The sequence below is a fragment of the Musca vetustissima genome, unplaced genomic scaffold (assembly GCF_032173495.1).
Source record: "Musca vetustissima isolate MV318-11 ecotype Yass unplaced genomic scaffold, APGP_CSIRO_Mvet_v1 utg12664, whole genome shotgun sequence".
Classification (NCBI taxonomy): Eukaryota; Metazoa; Arthropoda; class Insecta; order Diptera; family Muscidae; genus Musca; species Musca vetustissima.
In genome coordinates, this window is record NW_026885900.1 from 493,428 (window position 1) to 520,056 (window position 26,629).

At 34.9% G+C, this 26,629-nt stretch overlaps 2 protein-coding genes across 4 annotated transcripts in view; one reads left to right on the forward strand and one right to left on the reverse strand.

The window, feature by feature from the left end:
• The window catches only part of LOC133333203 (rho GTPase-activating protein 20), a 30,439-nt gene extending 24,165 nt beyond the window's left edge, over positions 1-6,274 (reverse strand). For all 3 annotated transcript variants that reach the window (XM_061541527.1, XM_061541526.1, XM_061541528.1), the window contains exon 1: positions 5,820-6,274. In XM_061541527.1, coding sequence (XP_061397511.1) covers positions 5,820-6,268 — 449 coding nt within the window. In that variant the 5' untranslated portion in view covers positions 6,269-6,274. The remainder of the gene's footprint in view (positions 1-5,819) is intronic.
• Positions 6,275-22,373: 16,099 nt separating this feature from the next.
• On the forward strand, positions 22,374-25,187 carry LOC133333234 (uncharacterized; the record flags this gene model as incomplete). Its single annotated transcript, XM_061541561.1, has 1 exon — positions 22,374-25,187. A coding segment is annotated over one exon (2,814 nt), but the record flags the coding sequence as incomplete, so codon positions are not given.
• Positions 25,188-26,629: the final 1,442 nt, after the last annotated feature.

Sequence of the window (26,629 nt, forward strand, 5' to 3'; positions counted from 1 at the left end):
GAGGTAGACATTGTGCAAAGAATTAAACGTCAACATTACTCTGGTTGGGGTGTTGATGTTACAACGTCAGCGAGATCTCATTTGTCAAATTGGATTTTTGAACTCGATTGTTAAGATTATTCCTTTGCAATCAATGCTTTGAAACTTCCGTATGAATTGATTAAATTATTTGTTCGACCAAACACACACGCACACACATGTGGATAATATTTTGCAGTGTTTCATTGCCCTGTTTGTAAACATATGCTACACTTTATCAAACAAGTTTTTGTTTGTTTTGTATTATCTCATTGACAATGAAAATGTCGAATTATTATCCGAAATTATTTAACAATGTTTAAAAAAAACATATAAGTCTAAAGCAAAATTGCATTAAAATGATAAAAAAAATTACATTTTGAAATTACGAAAAATTACATTTTGAATATGTATAAGTGAAAGCTTGACAATAATCATAGAATATTTAACAAATAAAACAGATTTGGAAAATGTAAAGCTACGCATTATACGTTGAATGTTGTCTCAGATTCTGGATGAACATTTTTTAAGAACCCAAGTTTTTATAGAGGAATTTCGACGCCGTTCTCCTTTATTCTTTTACAACAAAAGAAGCCAACTTAACATGCCAAGCTTGGAAGTTCTCTTATGTGTTTCCCCCTTAAGTCTCTTATGTTTCCTAAATAAAAGATAGTACTTCTATATGAAACTATGCCGAAAAAGGGAACAATCTAGAAGATATTTGCCGGAGTTCCTTTCAAATCGGCAATAGAAAAATTATAAACAAATGAATCATCATCCACTCTTCTTTCAAAATTTCAAATGACTCAATGGAAGGAGATTCTGCACAAACCCATTTTACGCACTTCAAAAACGTATTTGTCTTTAAAGAGATACAAAAACAAAATTATTATTACGCATTCAAAATTATATTGATAAACGAATGTATGAATGAAAAACCACGCCAGCTTTATTGTCAATAACAATATGTTATCATTTCATTTTTTTGTCAAATTAATACCTACAATTAAATGGCTAATTGCTAATAACTAGCACAACGCAATTAATAATAATAATTGCTAATAATATAGTTAGTATATACTATAATTTTATTTTTATCAATATCACTGTGGCTGATAGTTTAATTACAATGTCGTCACAAATTTTGTTTGTGATACGTCAAATACATTAATGGTGGTGATAATATTTATGTTTTGTTTTCTTTAAATATACTAATAACAATTAAAATCAACATATTATTAGTCATTTGAATTGTCCCAAGAGAATGGCTGTGTTCCCATTAGCATTTAGAACAACAGCAGCAACGACAACAAAAAATACTGTGGCAATACTTCAAAGTGATTTTTCAAAACAAAAGTTATGCACACACACACATACAAACTGGCACACCAAAGGCAGACAAATTATCTCCAAAAAGGCAAAGAAATCCACTTGAAAGGCCCTCAGAGAATTTTATTTAAAATTTCGCAATATAAATTTTATATCATTGCCTCATCATGCCTGCTACCGCCGCCACTGCGTGTGTACGTGTGTGGTGGTGGAGGAGGAATGCACTTTTTTGGTTGCTGAATTTTTAGAATGATTGGTATTAGTTTGTTGTTGTGGTTGCTGTTTGCCACTTATGTTGCTACATATTTTGTTGTTGAAAACTCATTTAGCCCAACAATCATATATATTGTGCTGGATGTATGGATATCACATACACACACACTCGCCCATAGAGATACGAGGAAAAGTTCAACCAACCACTTTGCTTGTGGTTGGACTCTGTTTGATTCATTCATTCATTTTTTTTTGTGCACTATATTAGGGCGTCGTCAACGCCGTCATTCATTGCTTTTGCCACAAGCTTTGTAATCGCATGAATGAGAGAAGACACACACAGACCCACATATTTTGGTCATTAAGCAAAACACAAAAAATGTGGAAAAAACATAAAAATTTATAGTCGCCTCATTTAACTAAAAAAGAGAAGCATTTATTTTATCAATATGTAGTATGTTTAAAACAAACAAACAAATTCCAGAAGAAAATCATGCAAACCAACCAACCGTCCAATATCATAATTTCATTCATTTGGCTTTTGGTTGCTAGGAAATTAAAATTCGTACAACAAAAATAATTATAATAATAATTAAACATGTGTGTTGTGTATACAAACAAATATATCAATCTAAGCAAATTAAATTTTCGAAATCTAATTTTTCAGATTTGAAAAAAAATAAGCAAAACTCAAGAGATATTGTGCAATGCCTAACAACATGTTTAATTAAAAAAAATACCAACAACAACAAATAATATTTGTATTTTCTCCTCTAGTTGTGTACCATCATCCTTTTGCCACGCCATTCATTTTATTCCATTTAAACCCACGTGCATTTTTCATTGATTATTTTTTCTGCTAGCCCATAGACAAACAACTACAATTAGCTTAATAACATTTAACAGCAACATAATTACGCTAAACAGCTACCTGTCATAACAGCTCTCATTGCATTTTAATGAGTTATAAATATTCTCTGAGAATTAATTCATTCTCATAACATTTTTTCTTTTTTGCTTTTGCTATGAAAGTGAATGAGAAGTCTTCGAGTGTGTTTGTGTCTCTGTTATGTGTTTGTTGTTTTTATGCCATTCCACCATTCATACAATATTAGATAATTATCGACAAAACCACTTTCGCAAATGATGGCAATAAAATATTTGTTAATTACAAACGGTTCTGCTCTAATTGAGATTAACGTTTACGAAATCGAGAAACGCAACGAATACACACAACAACACACACTCAGTCAGACACAGTACCTCCACAGATAGATAACAACACAGCAATGCAATACAACAACAACATTTCGAATGCAAAACAGCAAAATGCATTGACACACCGACGAATGAACGAACGGTCAGACGGACGAATAAAACGCAAGCCAGCAGACACAACGTATATTATTGAATCGAATAAATTTTATACGCGTGAATAAACGAATATTTTTTTCTTCTTTTTTTGTGCTCTTTTATTTTATTTTCAATTTTTGTTTTGTTACCTTGCGTTTTTTGACGTTGTTGTGCAAAACAAAACAAAAACATTACACAGAATAATAAATAAAATGCATGCAATTGCATCTGGCGGCGTGAGGGCAACAACATTAACTAAACACAGGAGAGAATTTACTACAACACACACGAACAACAGTAAAATCACTCATTTAGTAGTCAATGTTGTTGTTTTCGTTGGTTCGTTTCGATAACTGCCAATCGTTTTCATTGCAATGTGCTATGGTTGTATTAAAAAATGTCAATACATGTCAATTTGACATAATAAATGTTCTCTTCATCAAACAGAGATAAGCCCTAAATTGGATACAGCAAAGAGACAAACCGAGAGAGCGAGAGTAGCAGCATATGGCCGAACTAATAGAGAAATTGCTACGCCTTTTTTGTGCATTTTTGTTTTCATATTTTTGCAAGACTCGGCATGATACCTGTTGTTCATGTCCCCATGCAAAACAAAACAAAAAAATAATAGATACTATTTACAAAGTTGTTCTACTAAAGCATTTCAAAATCATCCACAGGAAATGTTACATTTTGCAATGTGTACCGGTCTAGATAATAATACATTTAATCTATCGCACTATCTTTTCTTCTATTGTATTCCTTGTTTTGTTCTACTTAACTAAATGCTAGGCGGCTATATGGCAAGCAATGTGCAAATAAAACTCCTGTTGCTAGAGCATTAAACAATAACAACACACAGCATACTAATGAAAGAATATGACAAAAACAACAAAAAGTTGGCACTAGACATAAAAGCAACCCAACAAGCCAGAAAAACTGGAAAATTGTAATGAGTCTCGTAGTTTGTCGTCGCTTCTAGTTTTTATGTTTTTCTTTCTTTTTTCTGTTTTCGGTTTTTAGTATTTTACTTTTCGAGGACAACATCTGCAGCACAGAGTCAGTCAGCCAGCCAGTCAGCACTTTGACGAGTGCGCGCTCTCACAATTTAACAACAAAAACAAATATCAGAAGATAGAGAAGACACGTAGGCGCGCTCTTAAGGCTTATGTTGCCTGTCTGCCTGCTGCTGCTGCTACCACTGGCTGTTTTGTTTCCATCTATCCATCCACTAGTAGTATGTCGCCATGGTACATATGGTTTGGTTTTTGGTTTGGGAAAATTGAAATTGGCATATGGTGACTGCTCTGCAGTACATACATACATATATACGTATAAACGACAAGATACCACCACACTAGTGTGTCGTTTGTATGTTCATAATCGTTTCAAGCCATTGGTAATACTTTCAAAACGCTTTTAATGATGAACAAGAAAATCAATCGTCAACTTTCACATTTGAAATTATTAGGTAGTGGAGTTGGTTGGTATTTGTTGTTGTTGCTGTTGTTATCCTCTAAAACAACTTTCCACTTGTAGACAAATTTAGGAGATATTTGAAAACTATGAAATTGAAATGCATTGTTAGAAAAAAAATTAATGCAAACTCTGGCAGAAATTCTGTCTGCCTTTTTAATGGTTACAAATTCTGCACCGATATTGGCAAACATGCTACATGGTATCTACAATAAATGTTTGTGGTATTTTCCCCCAGTTTTCTTATGGGATTTCCTTCACACCTAATAAGAATCAATCACGAATAATTGTCGCAAAAAATTTCTTGTGTGCATTTTAAGTCAATAAGTATGTAATTTGTGATATTGGTAAAACCCTGCAATTGGATTTTCCGAGTTACCATGAAGGAATTATGTAGAAAGATTAATTCTGGCATGTCCACGTCAGGTAAGTAACTGGAAAGGGGCTATTCCCGCTTCGATAAGAGACAATACTAATAAAAAACAATTGTTTCCATTTCTTGCGGTTTAAAATATTCCCAATATTTTTTGTTATTGCTGTCTGGTCTAATCAGGCTAAAAAATTGAAAGTCGGATGTTCTGGATATGGAGGTTAGATGAAATGAAATGGATGGAAATGTAAAATATTAAGCTGCATTGGGGGCCACACTGCTGTGCTCCTCATGCTAGAGTTGGCTGGGCTAACACTAACTTTTTAACATATCTTATGGCTATCAGGTCTAATCAGGCCAAATCTAATGTCCTAACTCCAATGTAAAAAGGGAGGTCAGATATTCTGCATGATATCGAATTATTTTGTATAAAAATATCAAGAAATGGATGCCTAATGAGCTGCATTGGCGGATAGTACTGTCAGGTTTCTGCTGTTAATCAGGTTCTAATTCCAACTACAAGTTAAAAATAGAGGTGCAAATATTCCGGGTATAGGTTTAGATGATAATACATCGTGGAGATAATCTTGAACTATTCGGAACGTCCTACGTGTATATCGTAGGATTTGGGAATAGTTCTAGGTCGTTTAAAAAACCTACTACAAATTGCCCGTATTTCCCCTTTTCTTCTCACCGAAGTTCTTATGAGTATGTCTACAAAATATGGGGAATCCAATTTGGTCTTAATTTCTTTATACCCTCTAATAAGTCGGGATTTTTAAGCTTAGGTTCTTGCAGCAGCCCTACTGCTTTTACACAATAGGCTGAGGCGAAGATCGTTGAATTGTTTCGGATCGTTCCACTGACGTGGAAACGTAGGCCAACTCTTCTTGACGGAGATGAATACGAATTGTAACGACTATAAGGTTTTTGCAACAACACATAGATACGTTTCACCACCTCCTGCAGTAGTATGCAATCTTTATATTCCTATCTTCAATACAAAAAATGTATAAATTTTCAATAAATAATTATGAAAAATATTCAATTCAAAACTTACTTGTGTAAACGTTCATTTTGTTCTGCCTCATTGCTCAATTCAATTATGGCAAATAATTCATTTTCACCCGAACGACCAAATATGCCATTTGGTATTTTTCGCAGGAATTTCTTCAAAACACTGGCTATTGTGTACACCGAATAGTTGTCCACGTTCACCAGACGTCCTGATTGTAGGAAATGTATCAGCTTCTTCATGGCACCTTGATGGCCGGGTGCACGAAATACATCACGTCGATTCGGGGATTCCTTATTTAGTTTGAGTATGAGAACCAATAGTGGTCCTGGAATGTTATCATTTTTGCACACCTCATCCAGGGGTACACCAAATTTAACTTTTTCCATGCGGTAGGGATACGTGGGCGCAGATGAACCTGGATGGCCACATGAAGTGACAACACTGCTGAAGTCAGCAGCACGACGATGAACCCGTTCGGCCCAGCTGGACATATTGTTGTTGTTAATATGGGTTGTGGTTAATGATGTTGTTGTTATTATGACGGGTTGTTTGTCGCCTTCGTTGCAATCACAAAAAACAAAAAGAATCAATGTGGCACGTACGTACGTCGTCGTCGTTTTCGTCACCTTCGTTTCTCTGTGATGTTGCCTCTCCCAACCAAATATTTTATTAATCAGTTATTACTGATTGTGCAAAACAAAAAAATAGAAAAGTTCTCATTTGTTTATAATGCGAATTTTTTTGGACGAAGATAGATCGTTTGTATTCCCGCTAAGCTATGGTAACGAGAATATATCGCGTTTTTTTATGTATTTCTGGCAATGCGAAAATTCCTGGTAAAAAAAAGAATAGTATTTTTGTTTTGTTTCTTGAAACCTCTTCTTCTTGGAATGCTATTTTCTCTTTCACTTGGGCAGACTTGGGGCCAAATGTTGTTGCTATTTTTTACTTATTATTTTTTTTCTTTCATTCTTTTATAAATATACACACAAGAGCACATTTCTTTTTTCACACCACATTTTCATTTCCACCAAAAGCAAAATCAGCAGCCAGTCCGTCGTTTTAGCTGATGATGAATTCTGGTGCCTTTTTCTCCTCTTCTGGATCAGCAGCAGCAATATCGTATCGTATGTATTTACTTTTAATGCTGCTTCACTGTCTCGGCCGCCGACGATGTATGTCTGTATGTCTTCGTCTGCTGTTGTTGCTGTTGTGCTTCCTCTTCAGCTGGCGAGCGAGCACGTCGTATCGTATTGTAGTAGCCTTGCCTCCTTTAGCAATGATGTTAATGTTGCTGATACAACTGTCGTCGTTGTTGTTGTTGCTGCTGATGTTAAAATTCATCAACGTTATTAATTAGAATATAAACAAAAAATTGAACGAAAGCACACACACAGTAACATTTCCAACAACATTTCGCATCAATTTCAATTAATTATATGGCAATGCTGGACGAATGGCTGGATGGCTGACGGGATCTCACTAAAAAATTGTATTGCTTTGGCATTTTTCTTTCGCTTTTTTTAAACGCCACTTTATTGCTTTTTTTCCTTTTGCGTTTTGTTGCTACACCACTATTAATTTACTTTTATTCCACAAACAACAAATTGCCTGCTTGCGCTTGCTGCTTTTTGCCCGTCGTTTTTTTCTTGATTTTTTCTGTTTCGTTTCTCTTATACACACGGAATTTTTCCTCTATTATTAATAAGAAGTATTGGATTTGTTTGTTTTTCCATTCATTTCACTTTCATTGCAACATTGTTGCATATTTGTTTTAATTATTATTATATTTTTTTATGTATGTGTATATTTTTCTCACTGCACTTCACAGAAAAATTCTATATAAGTTGATGAATTTTGTTTCGCTTACGGGCGCAGTCACAATATATCGTGTTTGACGAACGACAGATAAACGACGACTGAGCAACACACAACTCGATTATCCACTAATCGCAAAAAAATGAATTCCTGCAAAATAAATATCGATTTGTTGTTGAGTATCGATAACTCGATGGTGTAACGAAATGCAGGCGTATAACGTATGACGATGACAAACGGCAACTGTTGTGTGAGCATTTACTTTTAAGTGATATAGATGCCATTTTTATTTACAATTATATAATATTAAATATATATATATAATTATTATACTGTCAATTTTGTATATTTCAGTTATTATTACTTTGTATTGCATCGAGTTGCCGTCGTATAAGTGTCATGTCGATGAATCGTATGGTTAGCAAAGAGCGTGTGCATACAACTTGGCATCACTTTTTCATATGTAATCATACATATGGAAAATCTATTCAAATAGTCAAGGGAATAAATATAAATGAAGATAAACGATTTTTGATTGGAAATTAAATATAAATTAATAATAATAAAATATAAATAAATGGTATTTATCACTTTTGTGTTAAATAAACGAATACATCCCTCCTCTGGCAATAATATATCGAAGACCCAAACCACTGGCACAATTGTTGCTCTATGAAAATAGAAAAAAAATATAGAGGAGAAATATTATTAAAAAAATTCATTCAAAATTTAACATTTGCAAATTGTAATCAAGATAAAAAAATGCTGTAGAATTTTATTGTATCATAAAATTGTCAGACTGCTGGGGATTTTTTAAGAAATTTGAAGAAAAAAATTAATTAATGATTCAAAAATGTGTTCTCATAAATATTTTATTATTATTTTGTATAAAATATGAATATATCTAAATATCAAAGCATACTATGAACAAAACAGCTCGTTTAGGTAGAAAATCATTAAAATGCTCCAAAAAATGTATACAAAACAATAAAACCATATCTGTCATAATAATTTATTTTCATAACAGAGAATAATGCATTTCCAGCCATAAATGACAAAAACAGCGTAAGCCTACATGAATGAAAAGAGAGTAGAGCTGCTGGCATATATGGAAAAATACTTCTTATGGTACCAAAACATCGCATTTTTGGCCAACCAATCCTACGCACAACAACAAAATCCAAAACAGCAGAATGCTGTGACATTATACAGTTCACTTTAGTAGTTTTGCAAATGTTTGTTTGTATATTTTTAGATTTCGATTAAGAGAAAAGCCATCAATGTAAACAAATAAAATGATGTTCAATAAATCACTTGTAAAATATATATAAGCAATAAATTTTAATCCATTACAATGTCATGTCTGTGTGAGTGTCGTGTGACATAAAGAGAGTCCAACGGTAACGGAAGTAAATAATTATACCATGGAGATAATTGCATTACAAACAACGTCACATCCGCCAACAAAGATCGTTAGTTTGCTTTTTCTGTTGTTCACTTGAACTCTTTCTCTTTATGTAGTGATGTCAATGAAGCGATTTTTTGTGTGAACCAAAAAACGTCAAAGCTTTTTTAATTTGTTAAAGGAAACATTTTTAAGAAATACTTACCTGCATACTGGACTCCTTTTTAAAGAGTAAAAAATAAAAAGGGACATAAATTTTATTTCAAATATAAAATGTTGTCTCTAATATTAATAAACACTGATAGAATGTCGCATATTTTTGAAATGAAGACATATTTTGGACCAAGGTTTTGCACTTCCTAATGTTCAATGTGTTTATATTCCACTCTATTTTATTATTAGAAATAATATTTTATTATTTTGTTTGTAAATGGCATATATTTTCCATAATTGTAATTATTGCGCGCTTTATTTATAAAAATATAGAAGAAGTTGTCAGCACTGACCATGCGTAAGAGTTCAATAGTGAGAGATTTGCAATTACTCATTGTCTCTCTCTCTCTTTCGCACAATTTGGCAAAAATATTGGCAATCTGAGATCTGTTTGTTTGTTGTCTTCTGTCTGTTAAAGCGAAACGTTTTGTTTATTTGTCGTAGCGGTATTTTTTAGATTTGTTTGTTTATTTTATTCTTTCACTTTCGTTTCGTTGATTACATTTATAGAATAAAAAGTTCTTTTACAACAAAAAAAAAAAAAGTAGAATAAAATTAAAAAATAAAACAATGAAACTTTTGTTTACATAAAAAATATAGCTGCATACTCTACGTAATCTTTATAATTATAATGAATGATTTTTTAAAACAAATGAAATAAAGAACAAAAAAATTGAAAATAAAATGAACTGTCATAATTCAATTAAAAACCGGAAGTGACTCAGTTTAGTTTTTCGAAGTAATTGCATGGTTTCGTTGCGATCTGTTTAAAACTTGTTCAACAAAATCCATTCTTTGGCATTTAATTCTCCCTAACAACAACAGCAACAACGGCGAACAACAAGTTAATTACCATTATTTAATAAAAAAAACACCACAACAACATCAACTATAATAATAACAGTAATTATTACAATTGTAATTACCAAGTCAATAAAAAATATAAACAAAAAAAAAATTGTGTCAAACCGCCAACAAAAAAATAAAATGGAGTTAAATTAAAACGCTTGTAATTTGAGGTTAAAGATCAATGCGTTCAGTTGTCAGTTAGATTCACACATAACTAACTGTCATGCAACACATTAGCCAAACAAGAAATATTTCATAGCTATGTGAATATGGATGTGTAAAAAACAAATATTTGAACATAGATGTGTGTATCTGAACAATAACAATAATTCCAAGTAAACAACAATACCATCAGCGAAAACATTAACAAATTATATTCACATAATTTTTCAATAATAATTGTCATATCACAGCTGCTGTGTGAGACTTGTTCTCAGGTGGATTCCATTGCGTGTTTCGTATTCATATTCGGATTGGATTAGCATCAGCCACAGCAATCGGCCAAGTGCACCAGCTAAAACTCACCGTGGAATGTGCCAAGTTTTCTGCCATCCATTCATTTGACTAATGGTCGGCTGTCCGTCCATCGATTCATTCAAACCAAATCCCATTTGCTACGTTTGTGCATGTTTTATTGAGAATGCAAAAATGGTAAGTTAGCTGCTACGGCAACCAAAAAGGTATATAATAATAAAAAAAACATACACACGCACACAATACAAATCCAACAACAAATCGCTTCAAGCGAAATAGTTACAAAAATGTGAAGGTTAATTTACATAAATTTAACTATAAACAATAAATGGTCGGTCGGTCTTACATTCAAATATAAATCGTTAAATACGAGTAGTCATTAAGGCAATAAAAACATTGTTAATGCAATGGCAAACAAACGAAACGAACAGACAAACAAAGCAACCCACTGAGAAATAAACAGCAGACGCATGCACATACACTCTCACACACACACACACATTGAGTGTGAGGGAGAAGAGAAATGCAATGCAAATGCAAATCCATTAGCGCCATCATTGACATCAACATGATTAACATTGACATGAGTAATCTCTCTCTTGGTAATTAACAGATCATTTAAGGGAGATGCGAAAGAAATGAAAAAAACGGAACAAATCTTTGAAAATATATAAAATAACAAACATATAAAACAATGTAAAGTATTTTAGTTATAAAAAAGATTACTAAATAAATATAACTACGAGTTAAAAAGATCCACCCACAACAATATTGTGTATAAAATCGAATTGATTTTTAAATGACAGCTTGTCATATATTGCATGAGTAATTATATTTTTGAGAGAAGACATTTTAAGGCCTCTTAAATCAACCCATTTTAGGTCCAAGGTACGTAGGTACCTTCCATATTATTTAAATAGTTTTGTAATAGTACATATCGCTGGCTTAACATGTAAAGGCAATAAGTCCATATTTTAGAATTTTACAGATACAAAAAAAAAAAAAAATCCAGTGACTACAAAACAACAAAGACAAATGAGATAATTGTAGATTTTTTGTATTTATTTATATTTTTACTTATTGGATATGTCTGTATTAAAAATCTCAATTTCTACAAAAGTGGAGTTATTTCCTTTCCCAGTTAAGCCAGCGATATATTATATTTTGATCATAAGAACAATTTTCTACAAATTTCTTTAGAAAATATGGGTTTGATTCCGCATACATTGGGATATTCTTTGTTAGAATACGGGATTCGTTAACTATTTCCAGCTCTAATACCACAAAAGATTTCTCGTTGGGAAGAAATTTTCGTCGAATGATGGGGTGATCTCCAAAAATGATGAGCATTTATATGCTAAGCATTAATCATTTGTATCATCCTTGGATTTTTTAAAGAATATTTATTAAGAGTCCATAGAGGAGAAAATTTGTTTAAGATTATAGATTACGGGTCCACAGAGGAGTTTTTTAATATAATTTTTAAGGATTTTTTAAAGAATAGTTTTCTAGGGTCCACATAGGCGTTTAATTTTAATGAATATTGAAAGTCCACAAAGGAGTAAATTTGTTTAAGATAATATTTTACAGGAGTAAATTTTGTAACGAATATTTTTTAGGGGTAAACAAAGAAATACATTTTTTAAAGAATTTTTTTAAGGTTTCACAGATGTGTGGATTTAAAAAAAATTGTAAAACAGAAGCGTGGATTTTTTAAGACTATTTTTTACGGTCAAAAGAGGAGTAAGTTTTTTAAATAATATTTTTATGGGTCCATAGGGGCGTAAATTTTTTATAGAAATTTTTTAGTAAATTTCAACGTCGACCCGAAAGAGAAAATTTATTATAGTTTAAGGGTCCACAGAAGCGTATATTTTTTAAGAGTGTTTAGAGACGTGCATTTGTTATAGAATATTGTTTAAGGGTCCACACAGGCGTTTATTTAAAAAAATTAAGGTTCCTCATAGGCTTGACTTTTTAAGAATATTTTTAAGTGTCCATAGAGTAGTGGATTTTTTAATGGCCGACAGAAGCGTGGACTTTTCAATGTACCAGAAGCGTAGATTTTTCAAAAAAAAAAAAAAAAAAAAACATATATATTTGGATTTTTTTAAAAAATATTTTGAATGGTCCATAAAGACCTAGATTTTTCAAAGAATATTTTTAAAGGGCTAACAGAAACGTGGATTTTAAAGGCTCCACAGAAGCGCCGTTTTTAAAAGGCCATCAGAGGCGTAGATTTTTTTAGGGTCCTCCGAATAGTAGATTTTTCAAATAATATTTATAAAGGGCCATCAGAGGCGTGGATTTCTTTAAGGGCCCACGAGATTTTAAAGAATGGTTTTTGAAGGGTCCATAGAGGCGTTGATTTGTCAATAAATTTTTTATGGGTTTACAGAGGCATGAATTTTTTAATAAATATTTTTTTTTGTTGTAAGTTAATATTAGCCAAAGTATATCTAAGTGAAACTTCTTCATTTCAAACAACAACAACACAATTTAAAGCCCAAAAAAATATGCCCAAAATAAGTGAAACTTCTTCATTTCAAACAACAACAACACAATTTAAAGCCCAAAAAAATATGCCCAAAATAATTGCAAACGCAAACGGGAAAACAAATTATTTTGCATTTCTTGGCCGTTTAGTAACAAAGTATCCATATAAAGTCCTTTTTGTGTAAATGGTGTGGTAGATTGGATGGCTGACTAGGGGGGTATGCCACCACGTACATATGTGCTGTGGTGTATTGTCCCCCGCAGTGCTTTTTCACATTCTTATTTGGTGAAAATAAACGAGCCGCCATATAAAGTTTTATGTATGGATGTCTATTAAAAGTGTCAAACAGGCCCGACATATGGACAAATAAACGCAAACACGATCAGACATACCAAAAAAAAAAAAACAAAGACAAACAAACAGAAACCAAACCAAAAATCAACAAAAAACGATTTGCAAATATTTCCTATTGTTCGCAATGTGAGGTTGTGTCCACTTTTTAAATGGGACATTGCAAGGTTTCAATTTCATTTGCAAATAAAAAGAAATATTTGTAAAAAAATTAAAGATAATTAACTTAATGCTAATCTTGGGTGAAGGGGTGTGTAGTACCATTCATAAAACAATTTTCTCATCTTCCCTGCCAATGGGTCGTGCAATTATTTTCGATATTGCCAAAAAAATATATAAACAGACCAGACCAGACAGACGGCCACTTTTATTGCTGCATATTTTCCATTCATTCTTCAGTTTTTTTATTCATTCATACTTTTTAGAGGCGATGTTGTGTTGCTGTTGTTGTTGGGCTGTTTGCTTGCCTTTGTCTGGCTACACACATCGATCGCATCGTTACTTTTTCGGCAGGGGTAACTCATTTTGCATTTTTTGGTATTGAAATTTATGGTCATAGGCTCTTTAAATGGTGAAAATTGGGATCGTAAAGCAGTTGTAAGTTGTCGTCGCAATCGTCGCAGTCGCCGTTGTGCGCTGGTGGTGATGGCAATGTTTGGTAGGTTGGCGGTATGCCTTTTTTTTGAAACGAAAAAAAATACCAACAACAACAGCAAAATGTATAAATGCAACAACGACAAGTATGTCCATTGAACATCCAATAGCCAAAAAAAATTAACTATAAAATATGGTGAGAGAGCGCATATTATGTGATACCTTACCTGCATTGTGGCTAATACAGGCAATAACCACAACAACAGCGAATTGAAATAAAATAACATTAACAATAAAACAAATAATAAATGACAATTTACCAAAACACAAATGAAGTGGTGGTATTGAATTAGACAGCAAAGGCAGCAACAAATAAAGACGCATAAAACTAATGGGAATTCCATCAGTTTAATGACTAATTAATTTGGTATTTTCTCAGCAGGAGGAACCAAAACGAGGAAGAACACTAACAACAACATGATTTTATCGAAATTTTACATTTTATGTACATATATTTGTATGTATGTTTTGCAATTACACTAATAGCACTAAGCGGAAAAATATATTCGACGGAGACTTTTATTTTCCTACAGAGCTTTCTTCAGATCCTGAGTACTGTACGACCTCCGTTGGCAATTCTAAAACAAGGTCGTTCATACACTTCGAAATATCTTCCCGGATGTTATAAATTCTTCGAAGAACCCTTAAACTTAGCAATATCCGAGGGTAACCGCATTATTTATGATTACTTACTTAGCAGAACGGTTGTTCCATAAGCCCAGCTTAAAAAATATTTCCAGGCGCGTCGGTCTTGTGCGCATCTCATCCAATTTGAAATACCATTTTCCGAGATGTTGTCTTCTACTTGATCTTTCCATCGGATTCGTGGCCTTCCCCTCCTGCGTGAACCATCACTTGACTCGCTTTTAAATGCCTGGGGCATCTTCATCCATTCACACAAAATGGCCTAACCAACGTAGTCGCTGCCGCTCGATCCGTCTAACTATGTCGATGTCCGAGAATATATGGTATAGCTCATGGTTCGTTCGACGGCGATATTCACCATCGACGCAGATCGGCCCATAGATCTTCAGATCCATACAACAGCACGGGTAATATCAGCGTCTTGTAGAGTGTGAGTTTGGTCCGGCGAGAAGTGACCTTGCTTTTGAGTTGCTTACTCAGACCATAGTAGCGTCTATTGGCCAACACTATTCTCCTCCGGATTTCAAAGCTGGCGAGAGGTGACCTTGCTTTTGAGTTGCTTACTCAGACCATAGTAGCATCAATTGGCCAACACTATTCTCCTACGGATTTCAAAGCTGATGTTCTTAGTTTTGTTTATGGCGGCTCCGGGGTATATAAAATCGTTCACTACCTCGAAGCTGTAGTTTTCAAGTTCCACAGTTGGTCCGAGTCTACCGAACGTCTTGCACGTTGATACCATCAGCTAGTTCTTTTCGTCATTTACTGCCAGTCCCACTCCTTCTCGACCCATTATGTCGATGTCGTCGGAGAGAAACACATGCTGTTTGATGTACAGAGTGCCATTTCTGTTCACATGTGCATCTCGTATGACCTTTTCAAGCTGGTTGTTGAACAGGTCACTCGACAAACTGTCACCTTGTCTGAATCCTCCTTCTGTATTGAAGGGCTCCGAGAGGTCCTTTCCTACTTTAACTGCTGCCATTGTACAAGTTAAAGTTATCCTGCATAGCCGTATTAATTTTGCAGGAAAATCCCTCCGAACGGATAGGGCTGTCGAATGCGGTGTGTTTTTTGTGAGTTTTTTTCTAGGATCTGGCGCAGAGTGAAAATCTGGTCAATGGTGGATTTGCCAGGCCTGAAGCCGTATTGGTATGGTCCAATAATGTCATTGACCATTGGTTTCAGTCGTTCACACAGCACGCTGGACAGAACTTTATATGCGATGGGAAGGAGACTTATTCATCTATAGTTAGAACATATCGTCTTGTCTCCTTTTTTGTGCACGGGACACAGGATGCTGAGGTTCCAATGATTAGACATGCACAACTCTAGCCAAATTGTACTAATCAGCTGGTACATGCTCCTGACCAGCATCTGACCAACGGTCTTGAATAGTTCGGCTGGTAATCCATCGGCACCTGCTGTTTTATTGTTCTTCGGCCGATTAATTGCTATTCTGACCTCATCTTGGCTAGGTGGTTGGTATACACTGTATACCGTCATCTCTTATTGGTTCTGGGGTATCTTCTTCGCCGCCACTATTTGATACCAGAATCTTTTCAAAATGCTCCTTTCAGATCCTCAACACGCTGACTGTATCTGTCACCAGGTTTCAATCTTCATCTCTACAGGAGGATGCGCCTGTGCCAAAGCCTTCGGTTTGGTGTTTTACTCGTTGGTAAAATTTCCGGACTTCATTCTGTCTCCAGTACATCTCGATTTGCTCACGCTCACGTTTTTCTTGTCCTTTCTTCTGAAAATACGTTTCTAGTCTCTCCGAATTTTCCAATCTAATTAATATGGTATTTAATATTCTTAGAGAATAAAATATTCCTGGGATTTCGGGTTCCCATTTCTGCTTGGTCTAATTTCTTGGATATATCTTTTGTTAAAGAAAATAAATTTGATTTGTAATCTCTTAAATTTGACCTATTTTTTGGTTATGGCACGTAGTAAAAACTTACAAACATTGTAGAAGCTATGGAGCGGAACTATAATACTATTTTGCAGTTCCTGGAACACAAACCAATTCAACGTAATTTTCAAATTCTGGTTCTCAATTTTTTCAATCGCTTCAAAGTCCTTTGAAATATAAAATTTGCATTATTATTAAATCGAAAAAAGATAAAGAAATAAACAAATATTCTGACCACAGCGGATTAGTTTGTATATACCAACAATGTGGCAAATATGGATTGAGGCAGTTCATGTAATTTATGGCACACAAATGATTTTGATATTTTATAGATTTCCCAAGGTTCTGAAGCCAGCATTTTAATGAAACAGCAAACAAAAAAGTAGACAAAATAAAGAAAATGTGGCTCACACATTTACTCCCACACCAAATAGTACCATTTGACAGTTGTCGATTTTAGTTGTTGTAAACACCACCTCCTCCTCCTTCTCGTCGTCTGCTTCCTTCCACTTGGATGACTTAATGTAATTCCTCCAGTTAGCCCCTCCGTTTGTCCGTCTGTTTATTTTTTTGCATTAATAAATTTTCGACAAAAACGTTTGCGTCTGCGTTCTCAAAGTTGTTGTCGGAGGTGGTGGTGCTGGTGGTGTGGTGTGGCAGCACTCATAGAGGGTGGACAGCTTAACTAAATAAAGCTGTTCTTAATGGTTTTGTTGTTGTTACTGCGGCTATAAGAGTAATTATTTTCAACCGAAAATGGACAAAACCTGATTGTTATTTTTTTTTTTTGCATATTTCCAATAATTTCAATTTCAGTTTTGCATTCCGCTTGATTAGATTTTGTAGTTAGTTTTCAAATTCGAATGGTGTTTGAGAGGCAGCGACGTGAAGCCAGCTGAATTGTATGCCACCACAATTATGACACTTTCAAGTGCATTTGTCATTAATAGCAGCAGCAACAACAACGGCAACAACAACCACTCCAGCTTACATCATTATGCGATGTGTGCTATGATTTATTAACTAATATTATCCCCCAAATGCCATATTTAGTGTACTGTGTGTGTAGTTAAACAAATTAAAAATTTGTTAAATATTTGTTTCAATCCCAAGATTATTCACACTTCGTTCAGATGCATGCACGAGAGTGCCAATGTAAACGTCTGTGTTTGTCAACACCTACATTTTGTTACCTTACCATGACAGTTTTTGTTTTTGCTTGTTCTCTGCTGTCAAGAACCTTTGAATCTGTCAGACACAAGAAATGTAACCTAGACAGTAGTGAGAGAGAAAGAAACACGAAGAGCCGAAGAGAGATTGAGAGGATGTATAACATGAGGGAATTTCTTAATGAAACACGGTGTTTTGTTGTTGCTGTTGTCGTCGTCGTTGTTGTTTTTGTTATAATTTGCCCGGTACTTGTTCAGCAGTTGGCTACAGGCATTTATGGCAGTAACCAATGCAGGCGTTTGTGACATATTCTGCATATTATTATGAAGTGGTTAATTTAGTTTTGGCCATATTCAGTATAAAAAAAGAGAATTACAAAATTTGTAACGAGCTTATAATTACAACATTTTTAAATGTTAATGGCAACTTAAATTATTATTTATTAAGTGGTTCCGATTCGAATATAAAAAAAATTGATATAAACACAATTAGGGAAGTGTCTAGTTATATGTAATGACAATCATGTAAATAATAATTTGAGTAGATATTAAATTACCTCAGTGAGAACCCAAATATCAAAAAAAATTGAAGAGCAAACGTTTGATTGGGTAAAATGGTAGCTGGGAATGACAACTTTTATTATTGGATGTTAATTATTTGCATTCCATATAGATTTATTTGTTATGTATGTACTGGTGGCCAAAACTAAAATAACTAAAATTGCAAGGTTAACAAATATATCGTGTTGGTTTTTCCAGTTTTATATCGGGTATATCGGAAACAAAACAGTACTCCGATAATACAGCTAATTACCAGTGATTGTTAAAATAATTTATCACAGAAAATTATTTCGGAGAAATATTCCATGAAGGAATATTCCATGGAAGGTATGAAGAAATATTCCATGGAAGGTATAGAGTTCAGTCCAGTCGCAGTAACCCTTACATAAGTAGTCAGTAAATAAAGAAAAATTACGTATACGCTATAAGTAGCAGATATTTCATATTAATCATACGTTAATGTATGGCGAAGAGATTTCTGCTCAAATTAATCGCAGTTTTTTTAATTTAATTTGGATACAAAAAAAACTGATTAAAACTTCATCCTATAATCATTCGATTTCATTTTTCATCGAGCCAAAATTGATGTAAACAAAACCTCCAAATCAATCTCTACTCCTCCTCTTAAAAAGAGAATTTTTGTACCTCATTCTCTCTCTTTCTCTCTCTCTCTCTCTCAGAATAGACTTTTGTTTTTACACACAAGCACACACACACACGCTCGGAAATGCTCTTCGAAATCAACTTACTTTAAAAATATACTTAATTACCCCCTAAAAGACTTGACCCACTTATGGATACATTTAAATAGATCTATGCAGAGATGCTGTTGTACAACGACTCAATAAGACGTTGGCTATTTATAGTAAATCTCTTGAAACATTTATATTATGGATTTGCGTATACCAATAGAAACGAAGAGACAAACAGTCTATGTTTGTTTCGGTATTGGGGGAAATGACACAAAAGTCTCCAGTTTCCGGTTAATCAACACATACATGTATACTGTTTTAAATGACATTTTCCGAACAGTTAAAATATAGAAGTACTATTTTTGTTATGATTTACCGCTAAACAACAACAATCAACCTTTAATATTTCTTTCCGTTTCCGTTCCATTGACTACCATTGATAATTATTACACTATAACCGATCATTTTCCCTCACACACACGCACACACACACACAACCCCTCTCTCTCTCTCCGTATGTTGCTCACACTTTGTTATTATGGCGCTAGTGCAGATTTAACGAAAAAGGAAAAAACAAAGAAGAAAACACGTTGCTCGCTCGTTGCCGTTGTTTGACAATTGAAAAGTTTGAAATATTTTGGCAGGGGGTTGTTTCGCTTCGCTTCGGCTGTTATGTTTTAGTGATGTTGAAATATTAATGGCACAGCACAAGAGAATTCAAACAAGTGGCCAAAATGAAATTTTTGTTTTTCATTTAATTTCGTTCTTTTTTTGTTGTTGGCTATTTTTAACATTAGAATAGTGTTGTGGTTATGTCCGAAAATAGTTTTTTTTTTTGGGTGACTTTGTTTTGTGGGGTGTGTGTATGTGGACAATGCCGCCGCTCGCCGCTATCCAAATAAATTAAGCAAATGATGTTTAAAGCTTGTTTTCCTTTGCTTTTGACGAACTTTTCACATTTATAGAGGCGAAGACGTGAATTCCATCAGCAGCACCCGAAAAATATACTTAAAGAGTCTATTATTTCGCAAGGCTTCATTGACTCTCAAAGTAGATTGGTTTTATTTTAAGAGAAAAAAGAGCGGCGATAATTTTAATTCAACACCCACACATATATGTTTGGAAAATGGCAAAAATATTTAATGATACCAACTAAAAATTGGTGTCTAAATATACATACACACACGCGTATACGTATTTAAATATTCCAAATATGTTTGTCTTTGGCGAAATACACGACTTATTTAACGTTCTGGTTACTGTGAATGAAAATAAATTTATAGATATAAAATATTTGTATGTTCAGATCATGTGATGGGTTGGTATTTTGTTGCTTCTTTTTTATGAAGTCCTCGGTCTGGTACAGTTTTTAACATAGCCCTTAAATATCGGTACTAATGTTTAAAGGTCTTAGAAAATCCAAATCACATTTTCCAAACGAAGTACATTGATTGAAAAGCTCCTTTGGTCCTAAATAGCTAATATACACATATAATGTATATAATCTTTTTTGTGCCACTCAATGGGTTAATTTGTTTCGTTATTTGTGTGTGTAATTCTCACATTGTTCTCATATTGCCTAGGATGCGATTGACAAGTAATTGGTCGGTTTTCCTGAAATCATAACAAATTAACAATAATTCATACAAATTTAATGTTCTCAAAAATTAATCAGAGAAATACAAAATTCCAATGAATACCATTTTTTGTAGATTTTTAAATCTTCCACTTGAAATGGGCAATAACAAAAAAAAAAAGAAATTTCTTTCATCATTTACATTCATTTTCAAAAACATCAGCACACTGTCGACATTATGTGTGAGTCTATGACGTTACATCGTTATTGTTGTTTTTGTTCTTGTTGTTGAATTCTTTATACCATATACTCTTTGCTAATGTTGATGCCAGGCTGCCTGCCTGCCTGACTGATGCTAACTAATGCCGATGATCGTGAAATGTGGCAGAGTCGTACGGGAAAAAACGATGAAACAACCAACAACATCCATCTAAGGTGGATATTTAGATTCTTTGGCAATAAAGATATTTTTCTGCGCTTGATTTTTAGTTGCGTTTTGGATGTCAACGCGTATTGTTTGGCGGACAGACAAACAAATGTCAAACGAAAGAGTAAAAGAAACGCGTGTGTGCCTCTTTCGTATCGACCTCAAATAATCGGATTCACTTAAAAAAAACAAAACAAGAAAATATATAAATTCCCATGCGGACGGACATCTGCCCAAAATCATAATCATCAACGGAAAATCAAAACAAAATGGCCTTTATTAACAAGTGTCTGAACAAATTTTGAACTTATCTGCCGAACTATTTAAATTTCATGCGATTGAAAAAGAAAATAAAAAATAAATAACACACAAAAATACTGAATTTATTATTAGATCCCCATAACGATTGGTCATCACGAAAAGAATTCACTTCTTGACTTTTTCAAAATTTATTCGGCTAAAAACGCGAGCGCGTGTATGCATGTGTATTTGAGAGACCGTGTGTGTTTGTGTACATGTGATCTGATGTTGTGTTTTGTTGCTTTTAATCCGTATTTGGTCATATTCACAATTAAAGGGCATCAAATTTCATGAGCCAACAACAACAACAACAGAAAGAAAACAAAACCAAAAACAAAAAACCGAAAAATCCCAAAACGATATAAACAAAAGGAAGGCAAGCGAAAGTTTTACTCACATGGATTCTCTGGTCTCTTCGCTGGTTGTTCTCTCGCCGTATGAATGAAAATTAAGTTATAACGGTTTACTATAACACGTATACGCCACCCTGTCCGCCATCACTACTCTACTGCATTAAAGTCTCTCGCGTGTGTTGTGCATTCTCTGAGCACAGCAGAGTACCGGTAAATAAATGTTTGCATTGATTTGCACGTAATGTCTGCCTGTCTGTTTGTTTGTATGTTCTGTTCTGCTCTTGTGGTGTTAACGGCGACAGTTCGTTTGTTTTGATCGATTGTCAAATGAGCTGTGTTGTTTGGTGGTGTCTCCTTTTTGATTCAAAATAATCATTGTATGACATTGATGGATAATTTAAAAATGTTACCCGAATTTTTATTTAACGGTAATTGTTGAGAATTCATTACTACTCTATTTTCCTTCTCTTGTTGTCCTTTACCTTTGCCGTTTGTCTTATTATAATCAATTGTATTTGTGTTTCTCTTTTCAGTTGGCCATAGTATGCAAGAAATTTCCCGAGATGATTTCTCACTGCTGAATGTTGGCGAATGTCTAACTTCCACCAATAATCACACCGACAAGGATATGTGCCCAACCCTCATATCCAGAATTCAAAGTTCATCGCCAATCAGTCCGATATTGCCCAAACATCTGACAGTGGATGTTGATAATGTAGCGCCCACAACTGCATTTGCCTCAGTTAAACTTGAAGATAACAACACCTTAGATTTATTTCCCTCACATCCAAGTACTTGGCAACAGCATCCCATGAACAGCCACGAATTGGCTCACCATCGTTTATCCGTACTCCACAACCACCACCATCATCATAACCAAAACCATCATAGTCAACGGTTTGATCACAGCAATAATAGTAAACTGTTGCTCCAGGGCTCCGAGGATCCTCTAATTAGCCACGGAGCTAATAGTGTCATTAGTCATGACGATGAACATCCAGCTGATTTCGCCAAATGTCTATTAGCATCAGATGAACTGCCACGTACATCTAGCAGCTCGATAGCAGCACAGGAACGTCCAATATTTACAACAACAATACGAAAATCTGTTAGTGGACCACCTCCTCCATCAATACTGCCGTCTTCCGAACCAAATACAAGACCGATAAAAAGCGGATGCAGTAACCTCACCAAACAACAACTCAAAGTTAAAGCCAATCTAATGAGTGCCCGAAACCAACAGCAGCAACAATTGCAACAACAACAACAAAGAGAGAATAATGCTTCCTGCACCGCATTGACCACCCAATGTACAAATCAAAAACAGCGCAGCTCAGGTTCTGTTAAGACGAGGAAGAAGCCGAACAATTCCATCAAACTTCGGTTTCACCATCAGGCACTACCGCCCGAATATCTTAGCCATTACGAAGCAACACAAGGCCAGGCGAGACCAACGAAGCCGGCAAAATCAAACACAACCCAACAACGTCCGACTTCCAAACCCCACCACAGGAATTCCCATGAAAATGTACGAAGTTGGTTGCAGAAAATTGCCGAAATGCAAAGAACGGCAAATGCTTCAAAGGCTGCGGAGCGCTCCACCAATCCACCAAACAAGCAGGCACAACAGTCTCCTCTAGATTCCAATAACAATCCCCAGAATCAGAATAGAAACACCACTGTCGTCGTGCACAGCAATGTCGAGGTCAATACCACAAAAACTGCCACAAAATCTTCTAATCATAGGAAAGCACATTTGTATTCCGACCTACCCTATATGGGTGAAATCACATTGGATAACAGCAAGCCTCGCAGGGGACGCAAACCCAAAAAGGCAGATATATGTCATTTAATATATAAAAATTATGGAACCATTATGCCCAAGAAACAGACTCCATGCGATGATTCTCAAGTCGATCTCAAGTACCGTTTAGGGGATAACCCCACAAAGACTGAAGACTGCGAAGAACAGCCCTTGAATCTCTGTTTACGGGATCAGCAAGCTGATACCTATTCAATTTCCAGTGCAGACGATGATTCGGAGACCAACTCAAGTTGCCCAACACCGCCCATAACAACGCCCTCCGACATTGATCGCGATTCCATGCTGGCGAATAACCTGAAAAGATCGTTAACAAATCTCAATGAACTGGGCAATGATAACATAAAATTGGAGGCTAAAGACATTCCTCCGGCATCACCTATCGCTTCGAAACCCGTAACAAAAACTGAAGAATCTCCGTTGGACCCATTGACGCTATACTACCAAAAACTCCTGGAGAGTGGGGTTTTATTGCAAAATGCCAACGGTCCCATAAAAACAATTCAGAAAGACAATCAGCTAGCCTTAAAAATTCCCATACCCAGTGGCCTCTTTTTGACTCCTAAGGTGGAAAAGACAACGGGTCCGGCGTCGAGTCCCGCACCATCGATGGCCAACAGTTTGAACTTGGAATATCCAGAACAGATGTCTACACCGTCATCCATAAAGTCGGAGAACTCCACGGCCACAAATGCAAGCTCAAGTACTGTAACAGGCAGCAACACACAGCAGCACGCACCTCAAAAACGCAAACGCTCCGCCATTTTCATACCGCCAATGAATACAGAGAACACCTCTAATCCAGCAACAGAAGTGAGCATCTGCAAATTTAAGTTTACGGGCGGCTCTAAGCCGACATTGCAAGAAAAGAAAATGCTTTCGGTAGATGCCGGAGGTAATTATCGGTACTTCAGTGGAACGGGCGATAAGACCACCAGAGGCTATGAGTACTTTCCCAGAGAAGTAATGCAAAGCGGCGGACTACTACATGGAACTGGACAAAAGCTCCTAGTAGATATACCGCCTCCGTCGACGGGACTTAGCAATGAATTGTTGCACATACCAGAGTCTCCATCTGCCAACATACTTTTGCCGCCGCCACCAACAACAAATAGCAGTGCTATTGCTCCGACAATAATGACTTCAAAAACTCCACCACCCCCAGCCACGACTGCAACTATTACTGAAGACATCAGACCGAATGAATCTGTCCTCACAAACTATTTCGAAGAGAATTTCGAGTACAGCCCAACACCATCCACATCGCCGTCAAGTACAAATCGATATATGCTATCCCGCAAGAAGCAAGCGTTGCATCAGTTGAGGCGAAGCACGCAAAGAGAGAAACTAGAGAAGACTTTCAAAGAGCAGGGATTTCTTATACAAACACAACAGTTGGAATCGGCTGAAGGAGCAACATATTGCAAGTTTCGTCAGTTGAAAAAATTTACTCGATATTTATTCAGGAATTGGAAAGATTACTTGCCCGACGATGTACAGAGAAATGGAAATGAAGTAGTTATGCTGTCGAGTACAGCAACAACGATGGCTCCGCCGTCTGCAACTAAAGATGATGAAAAGGATGCGTCACTTGTGACGATGCCGCACCTGTCGATTACTGGAGATTTTTCGACATTGGAGAGTGTTCTAGTCCACGATAGAGCGGAAGAACATGCAATTGAATGAACGTGTACGTTGTATACTTTCCTTGTACATTTCGAATCCAAATTCTAAACAATCCCAGAAACAGTGCAATTTGCGGCATCATTAACATCTCAACAACTATTCGGTTAATTTCGTTTCCATTCACTCTGTTTTCTACATTCAAGAGGCTTTCTGTTGTAACATACATACATGGAACAATTTTGTCCACAGCTAATTATTTAAGTCATAATAAATATTATCATCATTTTAAATCTATTTTTGTAAATATTAATTAAGAAATCATCTAAAATGCTGCCAAAGATATGATTTAAGTTTTGTTGTGACCTTTGTTTTATAACCTCTTTAGGCATATTGTTAGATATTTGTTGGTGTGTAAGTGGCTGACTACCTGGCTAATGTTAGGCGCCCTATTAAGCATTTATAGAAGAACATGGATGCCATAACTCAGTGCAATGGCAATGTCCTGCACCCACAGATATTGCCGATAACATCTCACACAGATCCGTCCTTAATTTACACATAAGTAAAATACATTTTATACCTACGAGTATACATACATACATGTGAAACTCTAGTCATTTAAGTGTTAATGTTTATTGTTTGTATAATTTTCTCTTTGTTTTTTACTTTTTAATTTGTATTACAATTTCGATTAACAAATTTATTAATTTATTGTTTTCCACATCGTCTGCATTCGGCGGATATATATATGTTGTCATAATAATGCGTATATATACATACATACACTTTTGAACAAATAAAACCAAATGCTGAAGACAATTTCATTTTTTATACTGCAACATTTTGAGTTGAGTTGAATTGTCGATTTTGTACGTTAAAATAAGTAAAATGTTATGTTGTTCGAAACAAGCAATAAAAAGAAATAAAATAAACGCTTAAAAATAAAACATATTCATTTCAGGGTTGTCGATTTTAATTATCATTGGGGTTCGAAGGATTGTATTGCTGGTTGGTAGGTCGTCCTAATATACATATGTTTGAAACTTAAATGCAATTCTAGGGTGAACATAAATACAATTTCTCTTTTTTTTTTGTAATATAAATCAGTAGAAGTGGTATTTTGGGTTGAAAATACTCTTGCGGTATTTGTGGACTATTTGTTTTTCGTTTTCGTTTTTTTTTCAAACACACAAAATAAACTAAAAATGTTATAGCTTCCGGATGCCTTGTCATACTACAAACATAGATATTTAACTATATATATAAATAAATTTTTAATGCTTGGGAATACTATCGTTTTACTTTTAGTTTTGGTTTTCGTTTGAGCAAAAACGTGAGACAAAACTTTGTTTTGTGAACGCGTTTTTGGAAGACACACATTGGTTCTTTGAGTGGATAGTGAGCGAGTGAGTTTAAAAGAGAGAATAGTAGGTCTCAAAGTGCCGGGTCAAACTAACACAACTTAATATTTCAAATGCATCGGGATATGTTTGTGTGTGAGA